The 23,174-nt window shown below is 47.0% G+C and overlaps 1 protein-coding gene across 1 annotated transcript in view; it reads right to left on the minus strand.

The window, feature by feature from the left end:
- Window positions 1–1,640: 1,640 nt before the first annotated feature.
- Window positions 1,641–23,174, minus strand: part of ENTPD2 (ectonucleoside triphosphate diphosphohydrolase 2) — an 89,905-nt gene continuing 68,371 nt past the window's right edge. Inside the window, exons 5-9 of the mRNA XM_063936254.1 lie at window positions 12,768–12,995; window positions 7,923–8,192; window positions 6,409–6,528; window positions 5,268–5,405; window positions 1,641–4,850 (exon numbers count right to left, since the gene is read on the minus strand). Coding sequence (XP_063792324.1) covers window positions 4,647–4,850; window positions 5,268–5,405; window positions 6,409–6,528; window positions 7,923–8,192; window positions 12,768–12,995 — 960 coding nt within the window. The 3' untranslated portion in view covers window positions 1,641–4,646. The remainder of the gene's footprint in view (window positions 4,851–5,267; window positions 5,406–6,408; window positions 6,529–7,922; window positions 8,193–12,767; window positions 12,996–23,174) is intronic.

The raw sequence follows: 23,174 nt of genomic DNA on the forward strand, positions 1-23,174 counted from the left end.
GACAGTCGCTGATTGGTTGCTATGGGCAACTTCCCATTTTATTTCTCTCTCAAAGATTTGATATATCTCCCCCTAAGACCGAATCATTCGTCTAAGCAGCCTGCTCCCCTCAGTGTCTCAGAGAGCGATTGACATGCACAGAGAACCACTCCATAGCCCAGACACAATGGAGAATTAGAATAGCGGCTGGGGTCCAGGACTGGAGGTGTGACTTGGGGCTTGGGTGGAAGGTCTCGGAATATACGCGCCTGCTATAATGCCACCACTTGGAGTACGAGGCGTGCAGAGAACAGTAATACACATGGGGTATGTGCAGTATTACAGAGAACTTGCCCTTCGTTGCAGATACCTGGGCTCTGAAGATGACATATTAATAAGCCACCCAGAGCGGATACATAAGAGGTGTAAGGAGTAGGGGGCAATGGCTTCATCATCACCCAGGGCCCACGGTGGGTTGATCTTGCCCCTGGATAGACACAGAGGACATTATGGACCTGGTATCAGATGAGGAGTCCAGTTTCCAGAGTGGAAGGAATCGGGAACAAGCCAACGCCAGTGCAGGCGGGGAGACGCCGGGGCACACTAGCTGAAGCTGCCACACAGGGAGACAGGCACAGGCATAGCACTCAGTAGGAACAGGCAATAATCACTGAGTAATTAGACATCACTGAGAACAGTCTCTCGGGAATATCTACGTGACAGACACACAAAGCTAAGACCCCAAAACTGAATCTAGGGCTCAAGATCCCCCGCAGGTCCAAATCCGAGCAAAGGATAATGTGGTTTTATGCCGCCACCCTCAGGGGTCTCCTCACACTCATTATACACCCTCCAGTAACACACCCATTAATAACCATGTCCGTATCATGTGTGCACGTTGTACATCTTCCTGCTCATCCATCACCTATTGTATAGAAACCAAGAAACACAGATATAAAGGGGACTCCAACACTGTAGAGAAACCAAGCTTGCCGGACGTCATACAAACTCCCTGACTGATGGATCTGGATCTAGTAAAGGACATTTCAGGAGAACGTTACAAGCTGGAATGTGGATACTCACAATTACCTCAGATTGCCAGAGGAATGATCCCCACAACGTGCTGGACCCACATTATCCCTGTCACTGGGCCTGTACATAGGCAATCGTCAGCTTTTCCGATGGCAGAATATAACATGCAGGGACTCTGCATCTCCAGTGGTGCTACTCCTATAGTCCAGGTACTAGAACCATCCAGCGTGGACAGAGAGTGGTTGGAAGTACATCATATTACAGTCACGGCTTATAAGCAGCAATGCCACATAGGGTATTGTACCTTTTTACACTTGAATCTGATCACATTTCTTAGCGATCCATGTACAAATCCCTGTCTACTCTGTACATATGGCTGCAGACACAGTAAGGGAGTCTGCTATACAGACACAGGCTCACACAGCTATCAGACTGTAATGGGACGGCAGGGGAGGGAGACGGAGGGGGAGGATGTCACAATGCACAAACAGTTCAGACTGGTATCCTGAAGCCGCTCTACTCACTATATCATGTGACATGTACTCCCATGGGACTATACACACTGTAGGATTAGAATTGATTAACAGTACCATGAAAAACAAGCCAAAGATAAATAGTGACTATCAAGATACTTATTGTCCGCCATGGAGATTTATTTATTTAAAAAAAAAAAAAAAACTGTACATGTCAAATGTCATTTTAGGATATTTCTCTGTGTAAACTGTGAGTAAATCCAGAGGCTTGTGTCTGCCGCCTCTTTCAATGCTCACCGTTACATTTTCACCACCATGCCATCACACAGATGTACAGTACGAAGCAGCGGCAAGAGATAAAGTACCAACCAATCAGCTCCTAACTGTCATTTCTCAAACACAGCCTGTAACATGGAAGGAGCTGATTGGTTGGTACTTTATCTGTCTCCAAGGCTTAGTATATCCCCCCCACCCAACTCATCATGTATATATCATGGCATCAGGCCCCACCAGCTCCAGGTTAGGGTATTGTGGAAGGATTATCACACCTCAGTAGGAGTGACAGGAGGGATCTGGGAGGTGATCAGGGAAGAGAGGGGAAGTAATGAGACTGTACGTAGTAGTCTTACTAGCGCCACCATAGAAGCTAGGCACAGTTCCTGAACACAAGTATTTTTATACAATGACCATGTCTGCATTACACAAATACAAAGAGAAAAAATAGGGACAATCAAAATGTTGAAATCCTGGGACAGGAAATAATGGACAGTGGTGAAAGGTGTTTACATAATTACTAAAATCTCCACTTCTTATTTATCTTCTTAATTACTCCCTAGTGGATCACATTTTAGGATTTCCGTGACAATGCACAGGTGTCACAATAATATATGTGCGGAATTGTGCCTATGGTGCATGTGTTACTAATGGTTTATGTTATCACATGTGCACCTCCGCTCTTTGTGCTGTTACCGTCACTGACCTCAGACCACCGATTGTATAGTTAGGGGTTACCGTCAATGACCTCAGACCACCGACTGTATAGTTAGGGGTTACCGTCAATGACCTCAGACCACAGATTGCACAGTTAGGGGTCACCGTCAATGGTATCCGGACTCCAGGTCGACAACAAAAAGGTCGACACACCTTAGGTCGCCGCCAATGGGTCGACACACCTTAGGTCGACATGGACAAAAGGTCGCCAGGAACAAGGTCGACATGGAAAAAGGTCGACATGAGTTTTTCACAATTTTTTTTCTTTTTTGGAACTTTTTCATACTTTACCGTTCCAATCGTAGTCCACGTGGATCGTTATCTGTGCCGAGCGAAGGCACCATGCCCGAAGCATGGCAAGCGAACGCGGTGCACTAATTGGGGTTCCCGGTCACTCTACGAAGAAAACGACACCAAAAAAACATTAAAAAACTCATGTCGACCTTTTTCTATGTCGACCTTTTTCCTGTCAACCTTTTGTCCATGTCGACCTAAGGTGTGTCGACCAATTGGCGTCAACCTAAGGAGTGTCGACCTTTTTGTTGTCGACCTGGAGTCCCAGACCCGTCAATGACCTCAGACCACCGATTGTACAGTTAGGGGTCACCGTCAATGACCTCAGACCACCGATTGTACAGTTAGAGGTCACCGTCAATGACTTCAGACCACCGATTGTATAGTTAGGGGTTACCGTCAATGACCTCAGACCAGAGTGTATAGTTAGGGGTCACAGTCAATGACCTCAGACCAGAGTGTATAGTTAGGGGTCACCGTCAATGACCTCAGATTGTATAGTTAGGGGTCACCGTCACTGACCTCAGACCACCGATTGTATAGTTAGGGGTTACCGTCAATGACCTCAGACCACCGATTGTATATTTAGGGGTTACCGTCAATGACCTCAGACCACAGATTGTACAGTTAGGGGTCACCATCAATGACCTCAGATCACAGATTGTATAGTTATGGGTTGCAGTCAATGACCTCAGATCACAGATTGTATAGTTAGGGGTTGCAGTCAATGACCTCAGATCACAGATTGTATAGTTAGGGGTTACCGTCAATGACCTCAGACCACAGATTGTACAGTTAGGGGCTACCGTCAATGACCTCAGACCACAGATTGTACAGTTAGGGGTTACAGTCACTGACCTCAGACCACCGATCGTATACTTAGGGGTCACCGTCAATTACCTCAGATCACAGATTGTATAGTTAGGGGTCACGATCAATGACCTCAGATCACATTGTATAGTTAGGGGTCACCATCCATGAATAAGAAGCAGAAGACGGTTTTGTGATCAGGGGATCATGGAACCAGGACACAAACAGTGGTGGTCTACTGAATGGCAGCTTTGGCAGCAGACACTGTGAAACACCGATAGTAAAATTGTGTTAAATATTTTTTTTTCGTTTGCATTGATTTTTTGTGTGTGCTTTTATTTTTACACAACTGGAAAGTTAAAAGCAAATAATATCGTTCTTGTACCTTTAACGTACTAAAATAACAGAATAATGACCCCACGTTTTGCACAGGAGACAACAGCACAGGGCCCAACACATGCAGAGTCTGACAGAAAACTCTCTGAGAAATATTATAATACTGTAATTCCTGTAATGGGCAGTGTGTGTATGTGCGTGTACAGTGGTTTCATCCTATGGGGTACATTTACTAAAGCTTCTAAAAACAGACAATTGGAGGTATTACCCACAGTAGCCAATCACATTCGGTCTATCATTTTCTCGGATGCCATAGAATCTAATCGGTTGCTATGGGCAACTTCTCTTGTAAAAGCTTTAGTAAACCTACTCCCATAGGTGTTTCACATTTAGCAGACTAGACATTTCTGGAAAAACCCAACATTGTGCACAAGACGTGAACGAGAGTCCGCTACAGGGACAGCGACATCGAGCCAGCGGCCAACTCCCATAGTGACAACTAGAACATAAACGTCAGAGGGGGGGGGATTCCATCCTATGGAGAGAAGCTGTGATCTATATTCCAATTTATTATTGCGTTTCATGCCCGGGCTTCAGAGGAAGTGACCAGGTGGAAGAAGGTCATCGTATCGCTCTGTGAAGAGTGTGGAGCTTGTAGAAGCTGCTGCAAAATCCTCTCCGTTTTGCACGGGGACGGCAAGTAAGGCTCAGACCCTTGTCCTCCGATGGGAATCAGATGGTTTGCTGCTGTTTATTCGACCTGAAGGTGCTGGCAAAGATGATCAGAGCCAAAATAATAAGGACGACGAAGAGGAAGATCAGAGCGGACCAGGAGCTGAAGTTGGTGGCTTTGAGAATGGAGGTCTCCTCGGCGGGGATCATGTTGGTGAGGTTCAGCATGTAGCCCAGGGCCCAGCCAATAGAGGTGTCTCCAGCCTGTGGGGAAAATATGAAGCAGAAAACATTTACACAGTGCCACCATATTACTCTGCGCTGGTAAAATACAACAGAACATGAGACTGGGTAATAACACATAGACAGGGAGGTGAGCTGGCCCCATCTGCAACCTTATAATCTATAGGGGAATAGGAGTTTGATACATGAGGTTAATGTTCTACATAATGCATATTGGCCAGCCGGATTGTAAGGGTAATGACTGTTCAATGGGCTATGTGATCCAGTCACACAGCGATGATGGCCTGGGGTCAATAGACAGTTTGGATATGAAACAGGAACACATGTAAAATTTGTGTGAACTGTGTAGAGGGGTTAGTTATCAGGTAGAACAGATTAGGGAGGTTATGTGGGTGGTTCTGGAATTTGACGGATGAGCATAGAGATTCATATACCCACCTTCTTCTCAAAAGAGATGTCTGGGAACGTCTTATTGTCAAACTTGTATCCTTTGCTGATGATCAGGTAGATGAAGCTTGAGGTGGTGCAGTAGCCATTGAGGTGTTTCTGCAGGTAGGGCGGTGACTTGTTGGATAGCTGTAGGACAGAGAGAGAACAGGCTTTATATCCTGGCCAGGCAGTAAGGAACAGGTCACGGGTGTAGATCAGGGCCACATTGGAACAGATTTACAGGACAGACCGAGAGATCGTCTATTGTGGTCTCACTAGTCATAAGGTCACACCTACTGCTTCCAATGTGCAATCCCCATTTACTGCCCGTCCTGGGAGCCTCACAGCTGGCTGAATCACCCACACAGGATCATATGGGAATAAGAATGGATTGTGGAATGGCTTCAATTGATGCAGAACAATCTGAAACCATTCCATGATCCAACTGCTTTGGGTGTGTTCCAGACTGCCTTGGGAATACACCCAGGGCAGCTGCTAGGGACCCAACGCGTTTCAGTGTGCGGCCACAATTAAAAAGTAGAATGAGAAAAGTCACTTATCGGGCTCAGTGGTGTCGGGATTCTGACGTCGATCACATGACTGCTGGCATCCCGACGGCCAGGATGCTAACCACTTCCCCTATTGACATGCCTCACATGAGCCATGAAGAATGCTCCATCGTCTCCCATTTTTGCTATTTCCCTCTTGTCTGGGTCTCTTACCCGCCCCCCCCCTTACCCATCACCCCCCCCCCCACCCCACCCCTCCTTTTTCCAAGTGTCCATCCGTCTCCATTATCTCTCTGCCTCCTAAATAACATTTACTTAAATGACAAAAATCTAAGAGAACATGTTTTGTGGCAGAACTGGAACCCCCCCCCCCCCCCTCCCCCTCTTTATGTCCTGTGTTTGCCCCTGGAGTGCACGAAGGTCCATGAAGACATGTGACACGCTGAGGTCACCAGTAAAGTGTCAATTATGTTAAAAGGTCGGTAACAATGGATTAATAAACAGAAAACGTCACAAAGCCACAACGTGTCCGACATAAAGAGGATTTTAGGACTGACTATAAAGCTGACTTGTTGACTAAGTCGGCATGTAACGACATTACACAGAGATCATGAAGTAATTCCGCTTCTACCGTGACTCACATCCGTGTAAGTGGAGGAGCAGATGGCATCGGTGGCTATACGGAGATCCTCCAGGGAATCCACTGGCATCTTCAGCACCGATTTTATGAAGTCTATGGTGTAATAAAAAGCTGCAAAAGCCTGAAACAACAAGCAGGAGCCATTACTATCCCATTGTGTCCCCGTACAGAGGAGTTTATAGAGCTAGGTTCTATTGTTTATATCATACCTCCCAACATGACCCTCTCCAGGAGGGACACAATGCTCTGCTCCTGGACTTTTCTCTGAATTTATGATTGCCAGCACCTGTGTTGAACAGGTGAATGGATAAGAAAGTTGTTTCAGCACAGGTGATAGCTATCATAAAGTAAGAAAGAAGTCCAGGAGCAGAGCATTCTGTCCCTCCTGGAGAGGGTCATGTTGGGAGATATGTTTATATTACGATTGCTATAGAGGCCTGAAGCCTGCACTAGAGTATTGTCGTGGCAACAGCAGGCAGAGCTGGCCTCTGGCTTGTAGCGGTTTGCATGGGGGGGGGGGGGGGGGGGGAACTATTAAGCATACGGTAAATGTGGCACAAGACACTTCCAGTAAACGCTAATTCCCAACGGTATCGGTTTACCGTACAGGAAGTAAAAGCGTTAATACATTAAACCGAGACTGGAATAAAGAACCAGGGGGCTCATGCGAATGAACGCTAGGAAGTTTCATGCATATCTAGCATATATTATGGGTGTTTTTACACGCGCACACAGATGCAACTCACTTGTGACTCTACTTGTGACTAAAGGGACATAACATGGTTAGTCCAGATCGGGAACAGCTGCCCATTTGCAGGATGAAGCCCGAGCCTGTTTGAGGGCTCCCTGTGTGGCACCCCCTCCCCCCCAAACACCCATCTACTTAGTACCTCCGCTGTGTTGTTTTTCTACCACTAGGGGGCAACACATGGCACACAGGTAATTAGCGGCCCAGTGTACACTAGCAGACTGCAGTAATTACATACAACGCAGATTGATATTGTGTTGCCGTTCATATATTTGCCAGCTTGCCCATAGTGACTGGTGAAAAAAGAATTGTTGAAACCCAGATACATTGTATTTATTTACATATTTTGTCAATTCTCCTAAATGTAGTGTAAAACTGCACTGACAGTGGGAGAACCAATCAGAAGCCTCAGTGCCCCGGAATTCAGACTGTCTCACCGACCCACACCCACATCCCCATCTATTGCTCCATATTCTTTATAACTACTATGCACAACAGGAACAATGCATCACCAGACTGCCCAGCAATGCTTCATGAATGGTGCCTAGCGATGCAGTGCACGGTCTTCTGACTCAACCCTTGAAGGCAGCTGTGCATGCACTGTGAGGCCAGGTGTCAGCGTCACCGCACTTGCTCCAATAAGACAGTGTTTACAGGCAGTGATGGAACTACCTTCCCCCAGACCTCACTGCTGCTGCACAAGCCGCAACCTCAGCATTACTGTCAATTATGCAAAAAATAGATTTTTAACGTAGCATTGAACTTACGATGAATTTCCCAGACACTTGGGGCTGGAAGATTTTATCAAAGGAACAGGAGGAGAAGGAGCATTCGGAGAACTGGAAGAGGCTGGTCACATGTTTCTGGCACTGCTCGCTGTCTCCGCTGCCAGTCATAGTGATGGTCAGGGCAGAGTCATAGTTCGCAGGTCTCTCGCTGGAAGTGCAGGGGCTCTCATAAATGTCTCCAAATGTCAATGTTTTGGTGTAATTTTTTGGCCAGCACGGATTCTGGCTGGTCACAGAGTAGGACTGTTCCTGTAAGTAAAATAAATCACATATAATTAATACATTTGTAACAAGGGTCTGCTCTTTGGTTATTGTAAAAAAATTAAAAAGAATAAAAAATGTTCAGAACTTTTTATTGTTAACAGACTTATCACATCTTGGAGAGAGATAAAGTACCAATCAGCTTGAAACGATCATTTTTCTAGCACAGCCTGTAACATGGCAGTTAGGAGCTGACTGGTCTCTCCCTGTGTCCTATATCCGGCCAAAACAATAACAAGTCATAAATAAAGAAAAATATATAGAGAAATAATTAAAGTTATAACATGTTGAAACTTTATTCCACCACAAGATGGCGCTGTAGCTCCAGATTTTAAGTTCTGCATTTCTGTCTCTTTTTTTTTTCGTGTTTTTTTTTTTTTGTTGTCGGGAGAAACTGTGCAACCCTGCAAATGTGAAACCAATTCAATGGGGACTTTCGTGTGCAGTGTGTGTGAAAAGCACTGACCGCACACTATTCCTGGGGGTATATTAACTAAGCTCCCGATTTTGACCGATTTGGTGTTTTTTCATCAAAGTGTCATCTCGGGAATTTACTAAACTGAAATCTCGGCAGTGATGAGGGCATTCGCAGTGCCTTAACTAGGCATTTTAGCGCTGTGTGCAAGAAACGGCATTGGCCCCCCCCCCCCCTTCATGCAAGATAGGGGCAGTGCACGCCGTAGTCGCGTAAAAAAATATATAGGGGCGTGGCTTAATGGGAAGGGGCGTGGCCGCAAAATAATAGCAATTCATACTACGGTGCACAGTAGTCTCCATTATTAAAATTACGCTGCACAGTAGCGCCACTACACCAGGTAGAGCCCCTTTTATACATTACAGCAGACAGTCCCCCTTTTTACACATTACGGCAGACAGCCTCCCCTTTTTTTTTTTTTACACATTACGGCAGACAGCATCCTCCTTTTTTAAACATTACGGCAGATAGCATCCCCCCTTTTTACACATTACAGCAGACAGCATCCCCTTTTTACACATTACGGCAGTCAGCGTCCCCTTTTTTTTTTTTACACATTACGGCAGACAGCATCCCCTTATTTACACATTACGGCAGACAGCGCCCCCCTTTTTTTACACATTACGGCAGACAGCGTCCCCCTTTTTTACACATTACTGCAGATGGTGTCCCCCTTTATACACATTGCAGCAGCCAGCGTCCCCCTTTTTACACATTGCGGCAGCCAGTCCCCCTTTTTACACATTACGGCAGACGGTGTCCCCCTTTTTACACATTGCGGCAGACAGTCCCCCTTTTTACACATTACGGCAGACGGTGTCCCAGAGAGAGAGAGAGAGAGAGAGAAAAAGAGAGAAAGAGAGAGAGAGAAAGAGAGAGATATACTTACCATCTCCCCGCTGACAGGCTCCTCATGCTGGCCGCTCCCTCGGTGCAGGCATCGGACAAGGAGGAGGAGGGAGGGGGACTGGAGCCGCAGCAGCGCTATGTCATTGGTAGTAAGCGCCGCTGCAGCAGTCCCCTCTCCTTCCGTATAGGCTGCCCAGGGCTGCTGTGAATGCTGGGATGGAGGAACCGCATCCCAGCATTCACAGCAGTGCCGGGCAGCCTATACGGAAGGATAGGGGACTGCTGCAGTGGCGCTTACTACCAATGACATAGCGCTGCTGCGGCTCCAGTCCCCCTCCCTCCTCCTCCGCTGCCCGGCGTGTCTGCTGCTCTCTCCTCTCCAGCGCGGCGCACGGCACACAGCAGATGCGGCATGTAATGAGTCAATTTGACTCATTACATGCGACTGGCCGTTGCGCCCTCAGGGCAACTGCGCTAGTTATGGCCCTGGGCATTCGTATTTTTTTTGGAAGTCAAAGAAAAAGAATACGAATGAATACACCATCGGTCAAATACGCCTGTTATTTTATACAACTCGGTAATTTACTAAAAATTCGAATTCACAATCACTGCCGGCAATAGCCAAACACTGCCGTGAAAAAATACAGATTGTAAAAAAATACAGTTTTCAAATAGACCTGCTTTTTTTACCGTGTTCTGATAAACATGCACGGATCCGTGAGATGCGTGCATGTTCATCAGTGGGAAGGGGTGTGAAAGAGTTAAAAATCAGGGGGAAAAATTGCGTGGGTCCCCCCTCCTAACCATACCCAGCCTCGGGCTCTTTGAGCCGTTCCTGGTTGTAAAAATACGGGGGGGAAATTGACAGGGGTTCCCCCATATTTTAACAACCAGCACCGGGCTCTGCGCCTGGTCCTGGTGCAAAAAGTACGGGGGACAAAAGACGTAGGGGTCTCCTGTATTTTTAACACCAGCACCGGGCTCCACTAGTCAGAGAGATAATGCCACAGCCGGGGGACACTTTTATATTGGTCCCTGCGGTCCTGGCATTAAATCCCCAACTAGTCACCCCTGGCCGGGGTACCCTGGAGGAGTGGGGACCCCTTAAATCAAGGGGTCTCCCCCCCAGCCACCCAAGGGCCAGGGGTGAAACCCGAGGCTGTCCCCCCCATCCAAGGGTGGCGGACGGGAGGCTGATATTCTTTTTTTAAACACAAAAGGCTTTTGTTATTTGTAGCAGAACTACAAGTCCCAGCAAGCCTCCCCGCAAGCTGGTACTTGGAGAACTACAAGTACCAGCATGCGGGGGGGGGGGGGGGGGCACTGGTACCTGTAGTTCTACTACAAAAAAAAAATACCCAAATAAAAACAAAACACACACACCGTGATAGTACAATTTTATTAAACATACATGCACACTTACATACACACATACTTACCTATGTTGACATGAAGCAGTCGGTCCCCTTGTCCAGTAGAATGCAGGGGCACCTGTAAATAAAATTATACTTACAAAAAATCCAGGGTAGATCGGTTCTCTTCTTATAAATTATAATCCAGGGACTTGGTAAAATAAAAAAACCGATTACCCGAACCATGCACTTATTCGGGTAACAGGTACCAGCGGGCCCGTTTCCCCCCCCCCCCCCCCCCCCCGCATGCTGGTACTTGTGGTTCACCAAGTACAAGCTTGCGGGGGGAGGCTTGCTGGGACTTGTAGTACTGCTACAAAAAACAATATTCTTTTTTTTACACACAAGGCTATCAGCCTCCTATCCTCCGCCCTTGGATTGGGGGGGACGGATGGGGGACAGCCTCGGGCTTCACCTCTGGCCCTTGGGTGGCTGGAGGGGGGGACCCCTTGATTTAAGGGGTCCCCACTCCTCCAGGGTACCCCGGGCAGGGGTGACTGGTTGGTGATTTAATGCCAGGGCCGCAGGGACCAATATAAAAGTGTCCCCCGGCTGTGGCATTATCTCTCTGACTAGTGGAGCCCGGTGCTGGTTGTTAAAATATGGGGGAACCCCTGTCAATTTTCCCCCCGTATTTTTACAACCAGGACCGGCTCAAAGAGCCCGATGCTGGTTATGCTTAGGAGGGGGGACCCCACGCAATTTTTTTCTGATTTTTAACACTTTAAACACTTTTTTTTAAGGTACACAATGAAGCCCTGCACAGATCTCACAGATCCGGCCGGGATTCATTGTGTTAAGTCCGCCAGTGTTTTACTAATGACTCCCGTAACACACTGCCAGACATTACGAATGACATCGACATCGGAAAACACGACAATGCAGAATACGACAGCATAGTAAATGAGGTGTAAAAAAACCAAAAAGTTGCACATTCACACATTCAATGTCATTCGTGTTTAATCTCCCTCCAAATCCCGACAATTACGAATCTTAGTAAATATACCCCACGGTATAAATACTGTTCTGACATGTGCAGTGGGAGGGTTATCCCCTAGATCTGCTCCTTAGGGTGGGGAGAAGATTCAGGAACAGCGGGACTGGGCTTAATCTTCTAACAAAATAATATAAAAGGGTCTCTCTCTATCCAATCTAATTAGCCTAACTCTGTGTCTGGGAACTGCTAATGGTAAGTAAGGCGTTATTCCCCTTTTACTGCCCACATGGGACTTAGGGGGACATTTACTAAGCAGTGATAAGAGCGGAGAAGTGAGCCAGTGGAGAAGTTGCCCATGGCAACCAATCAGCACTGAAGTAACATCTATAATTTGCATACTATAAAATTATACAGAGCTGCTGACTGGTTGATGGGGTAACTTCTCCCCTAAGGGCCTTATTCAGACCTGATCGCAGAAGCAACATTTTTCTCTAATGGCCAAAACCATGTGCAGTGCAGGGGGGGTGCAGATGTAACATGTGCAGAGAGAGTTAGATTTTTTTTTTTGGGGGGGGGGGGTTTGGGGGGTTCAAACTGAAGTCTAAATTGCAGTGTAAAAATGAAGCAGCCGGTATTTACCCTGCACAGAAACAATATAACCCACCCAAATCTAGCTCTCTCTGCACAAGTTACATCTGCCCCACCTGCAGTGTACATGGTATTGCCCATTAGAGAAAGATTTTGCTGTTGCAGTCAGGTCTGAATTAGGCCCTAAATCAGACCCTCTTGTATTGCAAACCAAGCCATGCCTGCATCGCACATTAGCGGGTGTCACACCCCAATTCGCTCAGCTGCATTGTATTGGACCTGGCTGCTGTCACTTTCCTTACCTTCACCACTTTGGACAGAACCCTCTTCAGCACCTGATCCCTCCCATAGCAGAGGAAGCTGTGGGTGTACACCCGGTAGGACTGACCGTACAGCCGCAAGTTCAGCTCGTTCTCTGCGTTGTCAATCTTGTCCGAGGTCTCAAAAGTGATTTGTGTAGATGCCCCACCAAGATCCATGGCTCCAATGGTCCCTTTCCTGGGCTGGAACCATTGTCCGATCCAGCTGAACTGTGAACAAACAAAAGAGAGGACACCGGTGTGAGATCAGATGTAAAGAAACACACATTGCTATAGATCTGTATAGAGATCATCAATAATCAGGATATTGTTCATTTGGTCTCTGTACATAACCCTAGTTCATTTATCTAATGTAATTGTTCCCAAATGCGGTCCTCAAGGCTCCCCAACAGCCCAGGGTGTAAGGATATCCATGCTTAGGCAGAGGTGACTGAATTAGTACATCCAGCAGTGTGATTATATAACAGTGATTCTATTGAGATCAACTACAGAAAAGAAATATACAATGTAGAAATGGTGAAAAGAGCCAGCGCAGTATTTATACTTAATATTTATTTATAGAATTTCTTTCCTTTTTCCACACTTTACGTCTCACCCATACTATCTCTTATACTTCACTTTAGAATAGCCCCATTGTAGGACATATACAGTCACGGGGATGGGATTGAAATGTCACCGGTCAGAATATCGACCGCGGCATCCAGATGTGCAGAATCCCAACAGGGGAAGGTAAGTATACTGACCTATCCCCCATGCCCCCCTAACCCTCCTTTTTATAGCCTAAATCTAACAACCCCCCCCCCCACGCCCCTCTGTAGCCTAAACCCGACGTTCTCTCCCACAGCCTAACTCTAACCCTCCCCGGGGATGCCTAAACCTAACACCCCCCCCCCCCCCCCCCCCCCCCCCCCCGGCACAGCCTAAACCTAAACCCCCGCAGCCTAAACCTATCCTCCTGGATGCGTCCACGGGCCAGACAATCCGCCACCAATGGTTCTTCAGTCACACGTCCGTAAAGTGCATTTTACACAAGTAAAACAGGTGCAAAAATGCAGATGTGCAAAACTCAGCAGCACAAACACCTGCAGACTCCATGACGTCTCTCCCACCAAACACCAAAGACAAAAACCAACAACTTATCACAGAACATATTTTGATGTTTTTCTTTTAATTAGAAATACATGAAAATGCCAAAACCTCTCTGTTACACAATCTCATTGTTCCCACAATTGTCATTTTTTGACATAATAAAAATGATTTCCTTCTTGCCATTAATCTGACGCACGACCTGATTTTCCTCATTAGTGCACATTATAACATCATGGTGTAAATTAAGGTGTAAATTCCAGATAAAAGAAATAATAAGCAGATGACTACAGTAATAATTGGAGCCTATGGATTAGTATGTTGCAGACTGATGAGTGATGATTTGGGATAGAGATGTGATAGCAATGGGACAGAGATGAGACTTTACCATGAGACATACCAGCCAACTGTCACTATTGCATACAAACAGCCCCAATCTGCGGCCTCGCAGGGGGAGGTGCTTATGGGGTAGTGGGCGGGATTTATTGTAATATTAGTAGTAATACTGTGTAAACTAGACAGCAGCATTAGTTGGCACAAATCATGGGAATACAGATAGTAACTTCCCATGCCAGCAAGAAATATGGCCGCCTGAGGGCAGGTCGGCCATTTTGCCATGGTATAACTGCCCAGCGCACAGTAGCATCAGTGGCATTTCTTCAGTTGAAGCTTTTGTGGCTGATACTAGAGTCTGGCCTCTGGAAGGGCGAGCTAGTCTGTTTCGGCAACTAGTGTATTACTTCCAGCGTATTACCTGCGGTATCCTACTGTTCAGAGCACCATAAAATCTGTGCTTTTCTGGACTTTTATTTTTTATTTTGTGTTTATTTTTTACATCGGAGATGAGCCGGAGAGAACTGAGGCGGCTCCTCGAGGACCAGAGGCGGTGGAGGAGCCGTCATGGAGATCCTGGTGAGTGAGATATTTGGGGCAGTGATTCCAATCTACTGTAAGGGGGAGATAAGTCAGAGCTTGGAGAGAGATGAAGTACCAAACGATCAGCTTCTAACTGTCATTAAAAATGACAGGAGCTGACTGACTGGTACTTTATCTCTCCCCACTTTACCTTTCTACACGCTGTGATAAATCTCCCCTATGTCCTCTCACCCTGTGTGGCATGCGGGTGGCAGTTGGAGTGAGCTGCACATCACCTATATGTCCTGCCTTATACTCTGGGTGCATTCATGAAAGCTTGGGGAGAGATATAAAAGGTCTATGTACTATGACATGGAGAGAGATAAAGAGGCCCAATTTTTTTTAACGATTTTTATCTATTTAAAACTCATTGTATATGATAATGGTGCTCCAGCCAATCAGCTCCTGTCATGTGTTTGAAAAATGACAGTTAGGAGCTGATTGGCTGGAGCACCATTATCATACGCAATGGGTTTAAATAGCTAAAAATCATGATAGATGGGCACAAAAGAGGTCTATGTACTAAGACTTGGAGAGAGGTAAAATAGACAAAGATAAAGTACCAACCAACCAGCTCCTAACTGTCATTTTCCAAACACAGCCTGTCACATGATAGATCACAGCTGATTGGCTGGTACTTTATCTCTCTCCAAGCACTGATAAATCTCCCCCATGTCACCGTACCCTGTGTGGCACGCGGGTGGCATTTGGAGATGTGGCCCCCATACATCAGCAATGAATTGGGACAATTTGGCATTTTGCAGATGAGTGTGTAACCTAAATCTACAATGTGTGGGGATCACATGTGGGGTTTATGGGAACAATCAGCAGATTTGCAGACCGCTTCTAGTATAATGATGAGCCTGTCCAGAGTCAGCAGATCTGTATTTACTAAGAATGATCTGCAGATCACTGACATATATCTGTACTGTATGGGCGCAGATTGGGGAATCTTCAGATCTACTTTACTCTGACAAATAAAATGATTTACAGTCTCTATTATGTGTCATTGTGTTGTAGTGTGACAATCTTATATGTACAGCATTACCAGTGTGTATTACTTGTGGTGTTAGTTATTAATGGTTTACTCTACATGCATATGAAGCTACATACACCCGTCTTACTCTAAAGGGGCCTACACACTGGGTGATGTATTCGTCCAACAATATTATCGATGACCGATTTCACCTACACACTGGAGAATACCGATGGTCAATTTGGACGATATGAGAGTACATACATCTATATCGTCCAAATTGACTGGCATGTAGCAACAATGATCGATAAACGATCGTTCATCGTTGATGCTTCCACATTGAAAGATATGAGCGATTTATCATTGATTTATTAACGATATCCATCATATCTTTCGAGATATCGCCCAGTGTGTAGGCCCCTTTACTGTTCTGCCCTAAGCATGGGTCCAGTGTGTAAATAACGCCCAGACGTGTCATATTGATCCATCTCTTACTTTGAGGACCCGTTACAATAATGCACAATATGATTGTGTTTGGGACTTTGCAATGCGCTGCTTTTACCATTTCCCACAATGGGGGTAATTCCAAGTCGATCACAGCAGGAAATTTTTTAGCAGTTGGGCAAAACCATGTGCACTGCAGGGGAGGCAGATATAACATGTGCAGACAGAGTTAGATTTGGGTGTGGTGAGTTCAATCTGCAATCTAAATTGCAGTATAAAAATAAAGCAGCCAGTATTTACCCTGCACAGAAACAAAATAACCCACCCAAATCTAACTCTCTCTGCAAATGTTATATCTGCCCCACCTGCAGTGCACATGGTTTTGCCTAACTGCTAAAAAATTTCCTGCTGCGATCAACTTGGAAATACCCCAAATGTGTGTTCTGAGAGGAGCTACTGTACATGTCATTGTCACCCTGTGTCCTCGGGATTGTAGTCTGCAGGTTACACATCTTTTTTATAGTGATGTCACAGTGATCTTTAGTGTCAGTTTCCCGCCATGATACTTGTCTTCAGGTGCAGGGAACACAGCAGGCATGGGTGCAGACTAGCGAGTTAGGGGCGTAGTGTTGGGGAACTGTAGATGGAGAAATAGGAAGCTGACAGCTGAGGTCAGTGGACAGGTATCCAGTTATGGACACGGCCCTGACAGCTGAGATCTGGGCCCAGCAGCTGAACGGAGATGGCAAAAGCCAGGTCACCACAAAATAACATGGTGTCTCCGGAGTCACACAATACATGTTCCCCAAGTCACTGTATGATGTAAGCCAGGGTTCCCCCAGGTAGGGCCTGTGTACCTAGTGCTGGTTTTTCTTCAAAATCAATAAAATAAAATCCCTTAAATAAATAAGTGCAATAAATGAAACAACCCTGTTATTCTGAAAGAGCCACTTACACTGTAACACTACTATCAATGTTATATAAAATGTTATTGCTGTAACACAACTTATTGATCAACAATTGATTTGTTGATGTTATCTATAGCTACTTATTATGGGTAATATATGTTATATCTTTTCAGATGATGCTTTGGAGACCGTGTTTGAGGAGAGGCTGCGGTCCGAGCGGAGAGGAGAGAGAAGAGCTCGTCAGGATCAGAGACCTCAGAGGGAGAACAGAGAGAGAAGCCGTTCTCCCCTTCCTGCTCCCGACGCCGCAGAGAGACCAAACCCAGATCATCTCCCTGGTCATCTTCATCTCACCTTTCATCAACCAGCAGAGAATGGGCAGGATCTCCCGGCCATGGTGGTGGAGCTCACTACGCAGAATCTCCCGGCTTTCCTGGTGGAGATCAGAATGCGGAATCTCCCACCCATGATGATGGTGATCGGCGGACAGGATTTCCCGCCCATGGAGGTAGAGATCAGCGGGCACAATCTTCCAGCCACGGTGACCGAGATCAACGAGCAGAACTCCCCGTCATGGAGGTAGAGATCAGCGGATTCCCATCTCACCATACCACAGAGGATGAAGCCACACAGGCGTGTGTGATCTGCTTGATGGAGTTTGGACAAGGAGAACGGGTGACTGTCCTGCCCTGCAGCCACAAGTACCACACCAGCTGCATCTACCAGTGGACGGACACAAATCCCAGCTGTCCTGTGTGCCGGAGAGACTGCATCCAGAGGCCGGTCGTGTGGCGGATCTCCTGAGTATGAATAGATGAAGATGAAGATCTCCAGCACCGTACATTGTGTTATCTACCCCTGGAGAGTACGGTGGTTTGGAACCTTGCACAAGTGTTGGACCCATACTGTGCATGTGCAGCCTCCGTTTCCCAATACGGATTTGTATCGCTGTCTCTGTTGTTTGGGAGGGGTGGGGCCAGGATCTCCATCTGAGGTCTGAGATTCCTGGTCTCTTTGTAGTAGATGTGGTGGTTGGCTTGTGTGACGTCATGGGTCATGCAGATGGCTGTTAGTGTCGTAGAAGATCGAATACTGCATCCTAGAATGTAGGTGGGATCAGTAATGCATGCTGGAGGCATGACGCCCCATGCTGCACCTCCAACCTCATCTGAATCAGGCCACTGTGCTCCTACAGGCCAGTGCCCATCTTATGTGCGGCACTGGGTGGCATCCTATGTACACACCACTACCGTCCTGCTTTGAGAAGGGTAGTCCTGCTTTTCGACATTAAGCTTTCTTTGGCTACGGAGCCCTGATGGGCAAAATAGATGTTGAATCAGATTTTCGCTGCCGCTGCTCCATCCGTCCGGCCTTTAGGTTTATGGGTTTTACATTGGATGGGGTTTTATGTTAGAAAACCACAGTTTGTGTTATCACGCATTTAGATTCGATATCTATTCTTTGGTGGTCCAGTCTGGCTGATGGCGCATTGTCGGAGTTTGGTATTTGGATATCTCTGAGCCTGTGGCAGGAGTACTGATACTTGGATTTGTGCTGTGTCGGAAGCTTGGTGGCCTGATATACAGATGTAGCCACATCTGCGCTAAACTAGCACTCTCGGCGTAGGCCAGGCATACCCGCGCTACTGCATTTGCCGCTACCATACATACAAGTGGGATGCGTGCAAGAAGCGTGCGCTGATAGGATATGAGGATGATTTGAGTACAGAGGAGAGTTGAGAAAATGATCAGAACTGGTACCAGGTTGTTGGCTAGACCCAGGGCAGGTGTGTGGAGTCTTACCTCACTGGTGGTCTCCTCCAGGGAACCCCGCAAGGGGATTTGGGTTACACTGCACCCATTAGGCCGGTCACGGACCCTGACTGGGTCGCCTGGGCTAGGAATATTGCTACTAATTGAACTGTAGAAGAGGTCTGGAGACAGCTATGGTTTTGGCTTGCAGTTGGATAGCAGATGTAGCACTGACAAACGGAGAACAGAATTGGTGCGCTGACTGGACTAGAACTGGAATAATAACACTTGGCAATATTGGATTGAATGGAACTGGAGTGCTGACCAGATTGGAACCGGAATGAAGACACTGGTAGTACAGAACTGGTACTGGACCGGACTGGAACCGGAATGAAGACACTGGTAGTACAGAACTGGTACTGGACTGGACTGGAACCGGAATGAATACACTGGTGATACTGAACTGGAACCGGACTGGAGAGGTACTAAGGACTGCAGGTTCTAAGGTATAACCTGTGAACACTGATGAGCGCAGCTACAAGGCTCACCCACTGAGCTGTGTGACATATGGAACTGGTAACCTGCACACTGAGAGGCAGGAAGTTTTATACTCATGTACTTCAAGATTGGCTGAATGGGTCAGGTGACCCAAAGGCTGAGCGGGATTGGACACTGTCCGGTCAGCTGACAACAACCAAGATGGTCCTTCCTATGTTGCCGTCCAAGTGGGAATAGAGTCACTTTGGACGCTCCAACCCCACCACACAGTTGCGCGCACCACGCTCCACTGCCCCAGCCGCCCCCAAGAAAACTCCAGCAGCCGTGTGGTCAGCACATTGCTGGAGCATCTGAGCCCTCTGAGCATACACAAGTGGCCAGACGGGTAAAAAACAGGGATTACCCCGGGACACATCACCAGCAGCCGTGACATGTATAATGTTGCCTGGTTGAGTGATGGTGTTTTCTGTTTGACGTCGGGTTTCGGTTACTAGTTTTGTTTTAATATTGCCGGTCAGGTACTTCCCTTGCGTATGGTGTTTGGTAGGAAAATTCACAGTTTAATGGCAGAAGTGCGGTGGTCCCTTCATTTCATTTGGCTGGCTAGGGAGATTTGTCAGTATATTATTTTGAGATATAATTTTTTTTAACAGTTAAGAGGGTACGAATCTGGGTTTTCCCAGACAGTTTTACATCTTGCTCTCCAGTTTTTTGCTGACATTGATGGATCCTCAACTTTGGCCCCGCAGTTTTCTATGCAAGACTGCATGCAGTGCCTGGGCCTAGAGATTGGGCGAGTGAGGGCTTTGACTTGCAATTTGCTTCTTCTTGAGTTTTTCCCTGTAATGGCGTCCCTGGAGTTAAGGGTTTGTGTTTGAGGAACTGAGCAATCTATTCTGATGCAACAACATTGGGGTTGTGCCGGCATTTCATTGGAAGGGAGTGTCCAACTTTTCCCACCGTTTCATGCGGATTGTGATACGGTGCTTGCAGTTTTTTTTCATCCTGCTCCGAGCGTGTGCTGGGGTGGAAACTGGCATCGTTAACGCACTTCACGCTTGGATGGGTGAAATTTTGTCTGAAGGCCCCTCATGCAGACCCAGTTGGTGAGTGTGTTCCTCTTATGTGTGCCATGTGATATGGCTGCCATGGAGGGTCTTGCTCACAGGTCATGGGCTCCTGTTACATATTCAGCTTTATGTTTTGCGGGAGGATCTGAGAGCATTGAGGGAACGGAGGTGGCAGTTGATTTCTTTATATCTAGCATTTGTTATTGATGGGCTGCTGTTCTGGAAGCTCATGAAGGCAGTTTTTGGTGCATGTTTGTCTCGGTCTGAGACCATTTTAGTTTGGCCTTTGCCATGGCCTTCCATGGAGCGTTTTGAGTTGGTTTCGATTTGTGAGTGTGCAATGTTTCATGAACAACCACCTCAGTAGGCGACGTTGAGATTTTCATTAGAGCGCCGTCCTGATCATAGACTTTATCCGGTGGTCTTGGATGTGTGTCTTATTTGAGGCTCTGTCCAGATGCTTCGGGAACATAGTTGAGGCACACTGATGCATCACCGGTTACTCGCTAGCAATTCAGTTGGGTTTTAGACCATTGCATCTTGGCGCTGGGTTGTTTGCCTGTCAACTGTGGATCTGGACCACACTCATTTCGCATTGACACCACTATGGCTGACACTGCAGCGGGCTGGTCCATGGTCATATTTCAGGCACTTGGCAGATGGAAGTTTGATGTATATAAGACACACATCAGACTTCAGTCTGGATCTTACTCCTTACTTGAGGACTAGCTACTCGCCACCTTTGGTGGGGGTCTCAAGGAATTTTTGTTTTACCACCAGTTCTTAACCCAGGCTTAAGCCGGCTGGTGGAAGTTTTGTGTTTTTGCCTTGAGTCAAGTAAGGATCCCCCCCTCACTCCCCTGTCACTAAGGTAGGCCCCGCCCATTTAGTGCTATTCATTAGTGGTTGCTGCTGTTTTGCTTGGTTTGGTTTGTTGGTTGACCGGGTTCTGTGGTCAGTTGATTTACCTTACTGGTATTGGTCTTCCTGAAGTTACTCATTCTGGTGACTATTTTAATTGGTTTTGGGTTATTCACATGTGTTTTTGACTTTCCCGTCCAGTTGCGGTGTTGGCTCTGGATGGAGGAGGCTAGGCGTGGATATCAGTTTGGTTCAAGGGCACCACCGGACCAGGTGGGTCCTTTGCCTCTCTGGTGATAGGTTATTGCCTCAAGTTGATTGTGATGGAAGTAGTTGGCCTTTCCCCTTGTTGTTGTCCCTATAAGGGGCTGGGAAATTGGTCTTTCCTCTTGCGAGTTGTTTGGTGGGGATGGGGGCAAGTGGCCTCATCCATGCAAATTTGTGCGCAGTTAGCCCATTTGGTTTGTTATGTTTATAAGTTATTCCTTTAGCTAGGCCATTCCCCCCCCCCCCGGGTTCACTACGGCTGGCCGGCGGTCGGGCTCCCGGCGACCAGCATCCCGGCGCCGGGAGCCCGACCGCCGGCTTACCGACAGCGTGGCGAGCGCAAATGAGCCCCTTGCGGGCTCGCTACGCGCGCCACACTATTTTATTCTCCCTCTATGGGGGTCGTGGACCCCCACGAGGGAAAATAAGTGTCGGTATGCCGGCTGTCGGGCTCCCGGCGCCGGTATACTGAGCGCCGGGAGCCCGACCGCCGGCATACAGAAGACCACCCCCCCCCGCCACCATACCCAATTTTAAGCCAAAATGTAAAATCCCTTAAATAAAAATCTGACCCCTTTCACTCCAATTCAGTTGTCCGAGTCTTTATTTCTCATATATATAGATTGAGTTTGTGTGACTGAAGTGTGGAGTGCATCAGCCGATAGAGCGTTTAATCACTATTCTTCAGCGGCCATAGCTGTATCATGCAGTGATTGGGGGGCACTGCTCCACTAGAAGCAAGACGAGGTGTCCTGCTCGAGAGGGGACTTGGCCTGGTCAAGTCTGGCATGTTAAGGGTTGGTGGGTTCACGATAGTCCAGGTTGCATCCAGGGTGTACACATATATGGAGTCGTGTTTTCTGTGACTGGCTGCAACGCTTTCATGGTCCCCAAGGTTTCTCCACCTAATAAAACTTTGACCTTAACTGGTAATTACATTGTGTGGTCATTATAGCAGGAATAAGAGGTATCCGTTCACATGGTCGACCATGTTATGGTCGACAGTCATTAGGTTGACCACTATTGGTCGACATTGACATGGTCGACATGGACACATGGTCGACACATGAAAAGGTCGACATGAGTTTTTTAACTTTTTTTTCTTTTGGGGAACTTTTCCATACTTTACGATCCACGTGGACTACGATTGGAACGGTAATCTGTGCCGAGCAAAGCGGTAGCGGAGCGAAGGCACCATGCCCGAAGCATGGCGAGCGAAGCGAGCCATGAGAGGGGACGCGGTGCACTAATTGGGGTTCCCAGTCACTTTACGCAAAAAACGACAAAACCCCCCCCCCCACAAAAACTCATGTCGACCTTTTTCATGTGTCGACCATGAGTCCATGTCGACCATGTCAATGTCGACCAATAGTGGTTGACCTAATGACTGTCGACCATAACATGCCGGAACCGGAATAAGAGGGGATGTGTTTATCTGTTATGGTTTTAGCTAAGACCTGTTTAAAGCCCATCAACTGATAGGCAGCTAATGTATATGGCACCACAAGGGCTGCATAGGGGTTATACATACAACACGTTACATGGGTACAGACTAATACAGACAAGCACATAACCTTACACATATACATAATTACTGTGACTAAGTGCCGGCT

This window comes from Pseudophryne corroboree, chromosome 8 (assembly GCF_028390025.1).
Source record: "Pseudophryne corroboree isolate aPseCor3 chromosome 8, aPseCor3.hap2, whole genome shotgun sequence".
In the NCBI taxonomy this organism is placed as follows: domain Eukaryota; kingdom Metazoa; phylum Chordata; class Amphibia; order Anura; family Myobatrachidae; genus Pseudophryne; species Pseudophryne corroboree.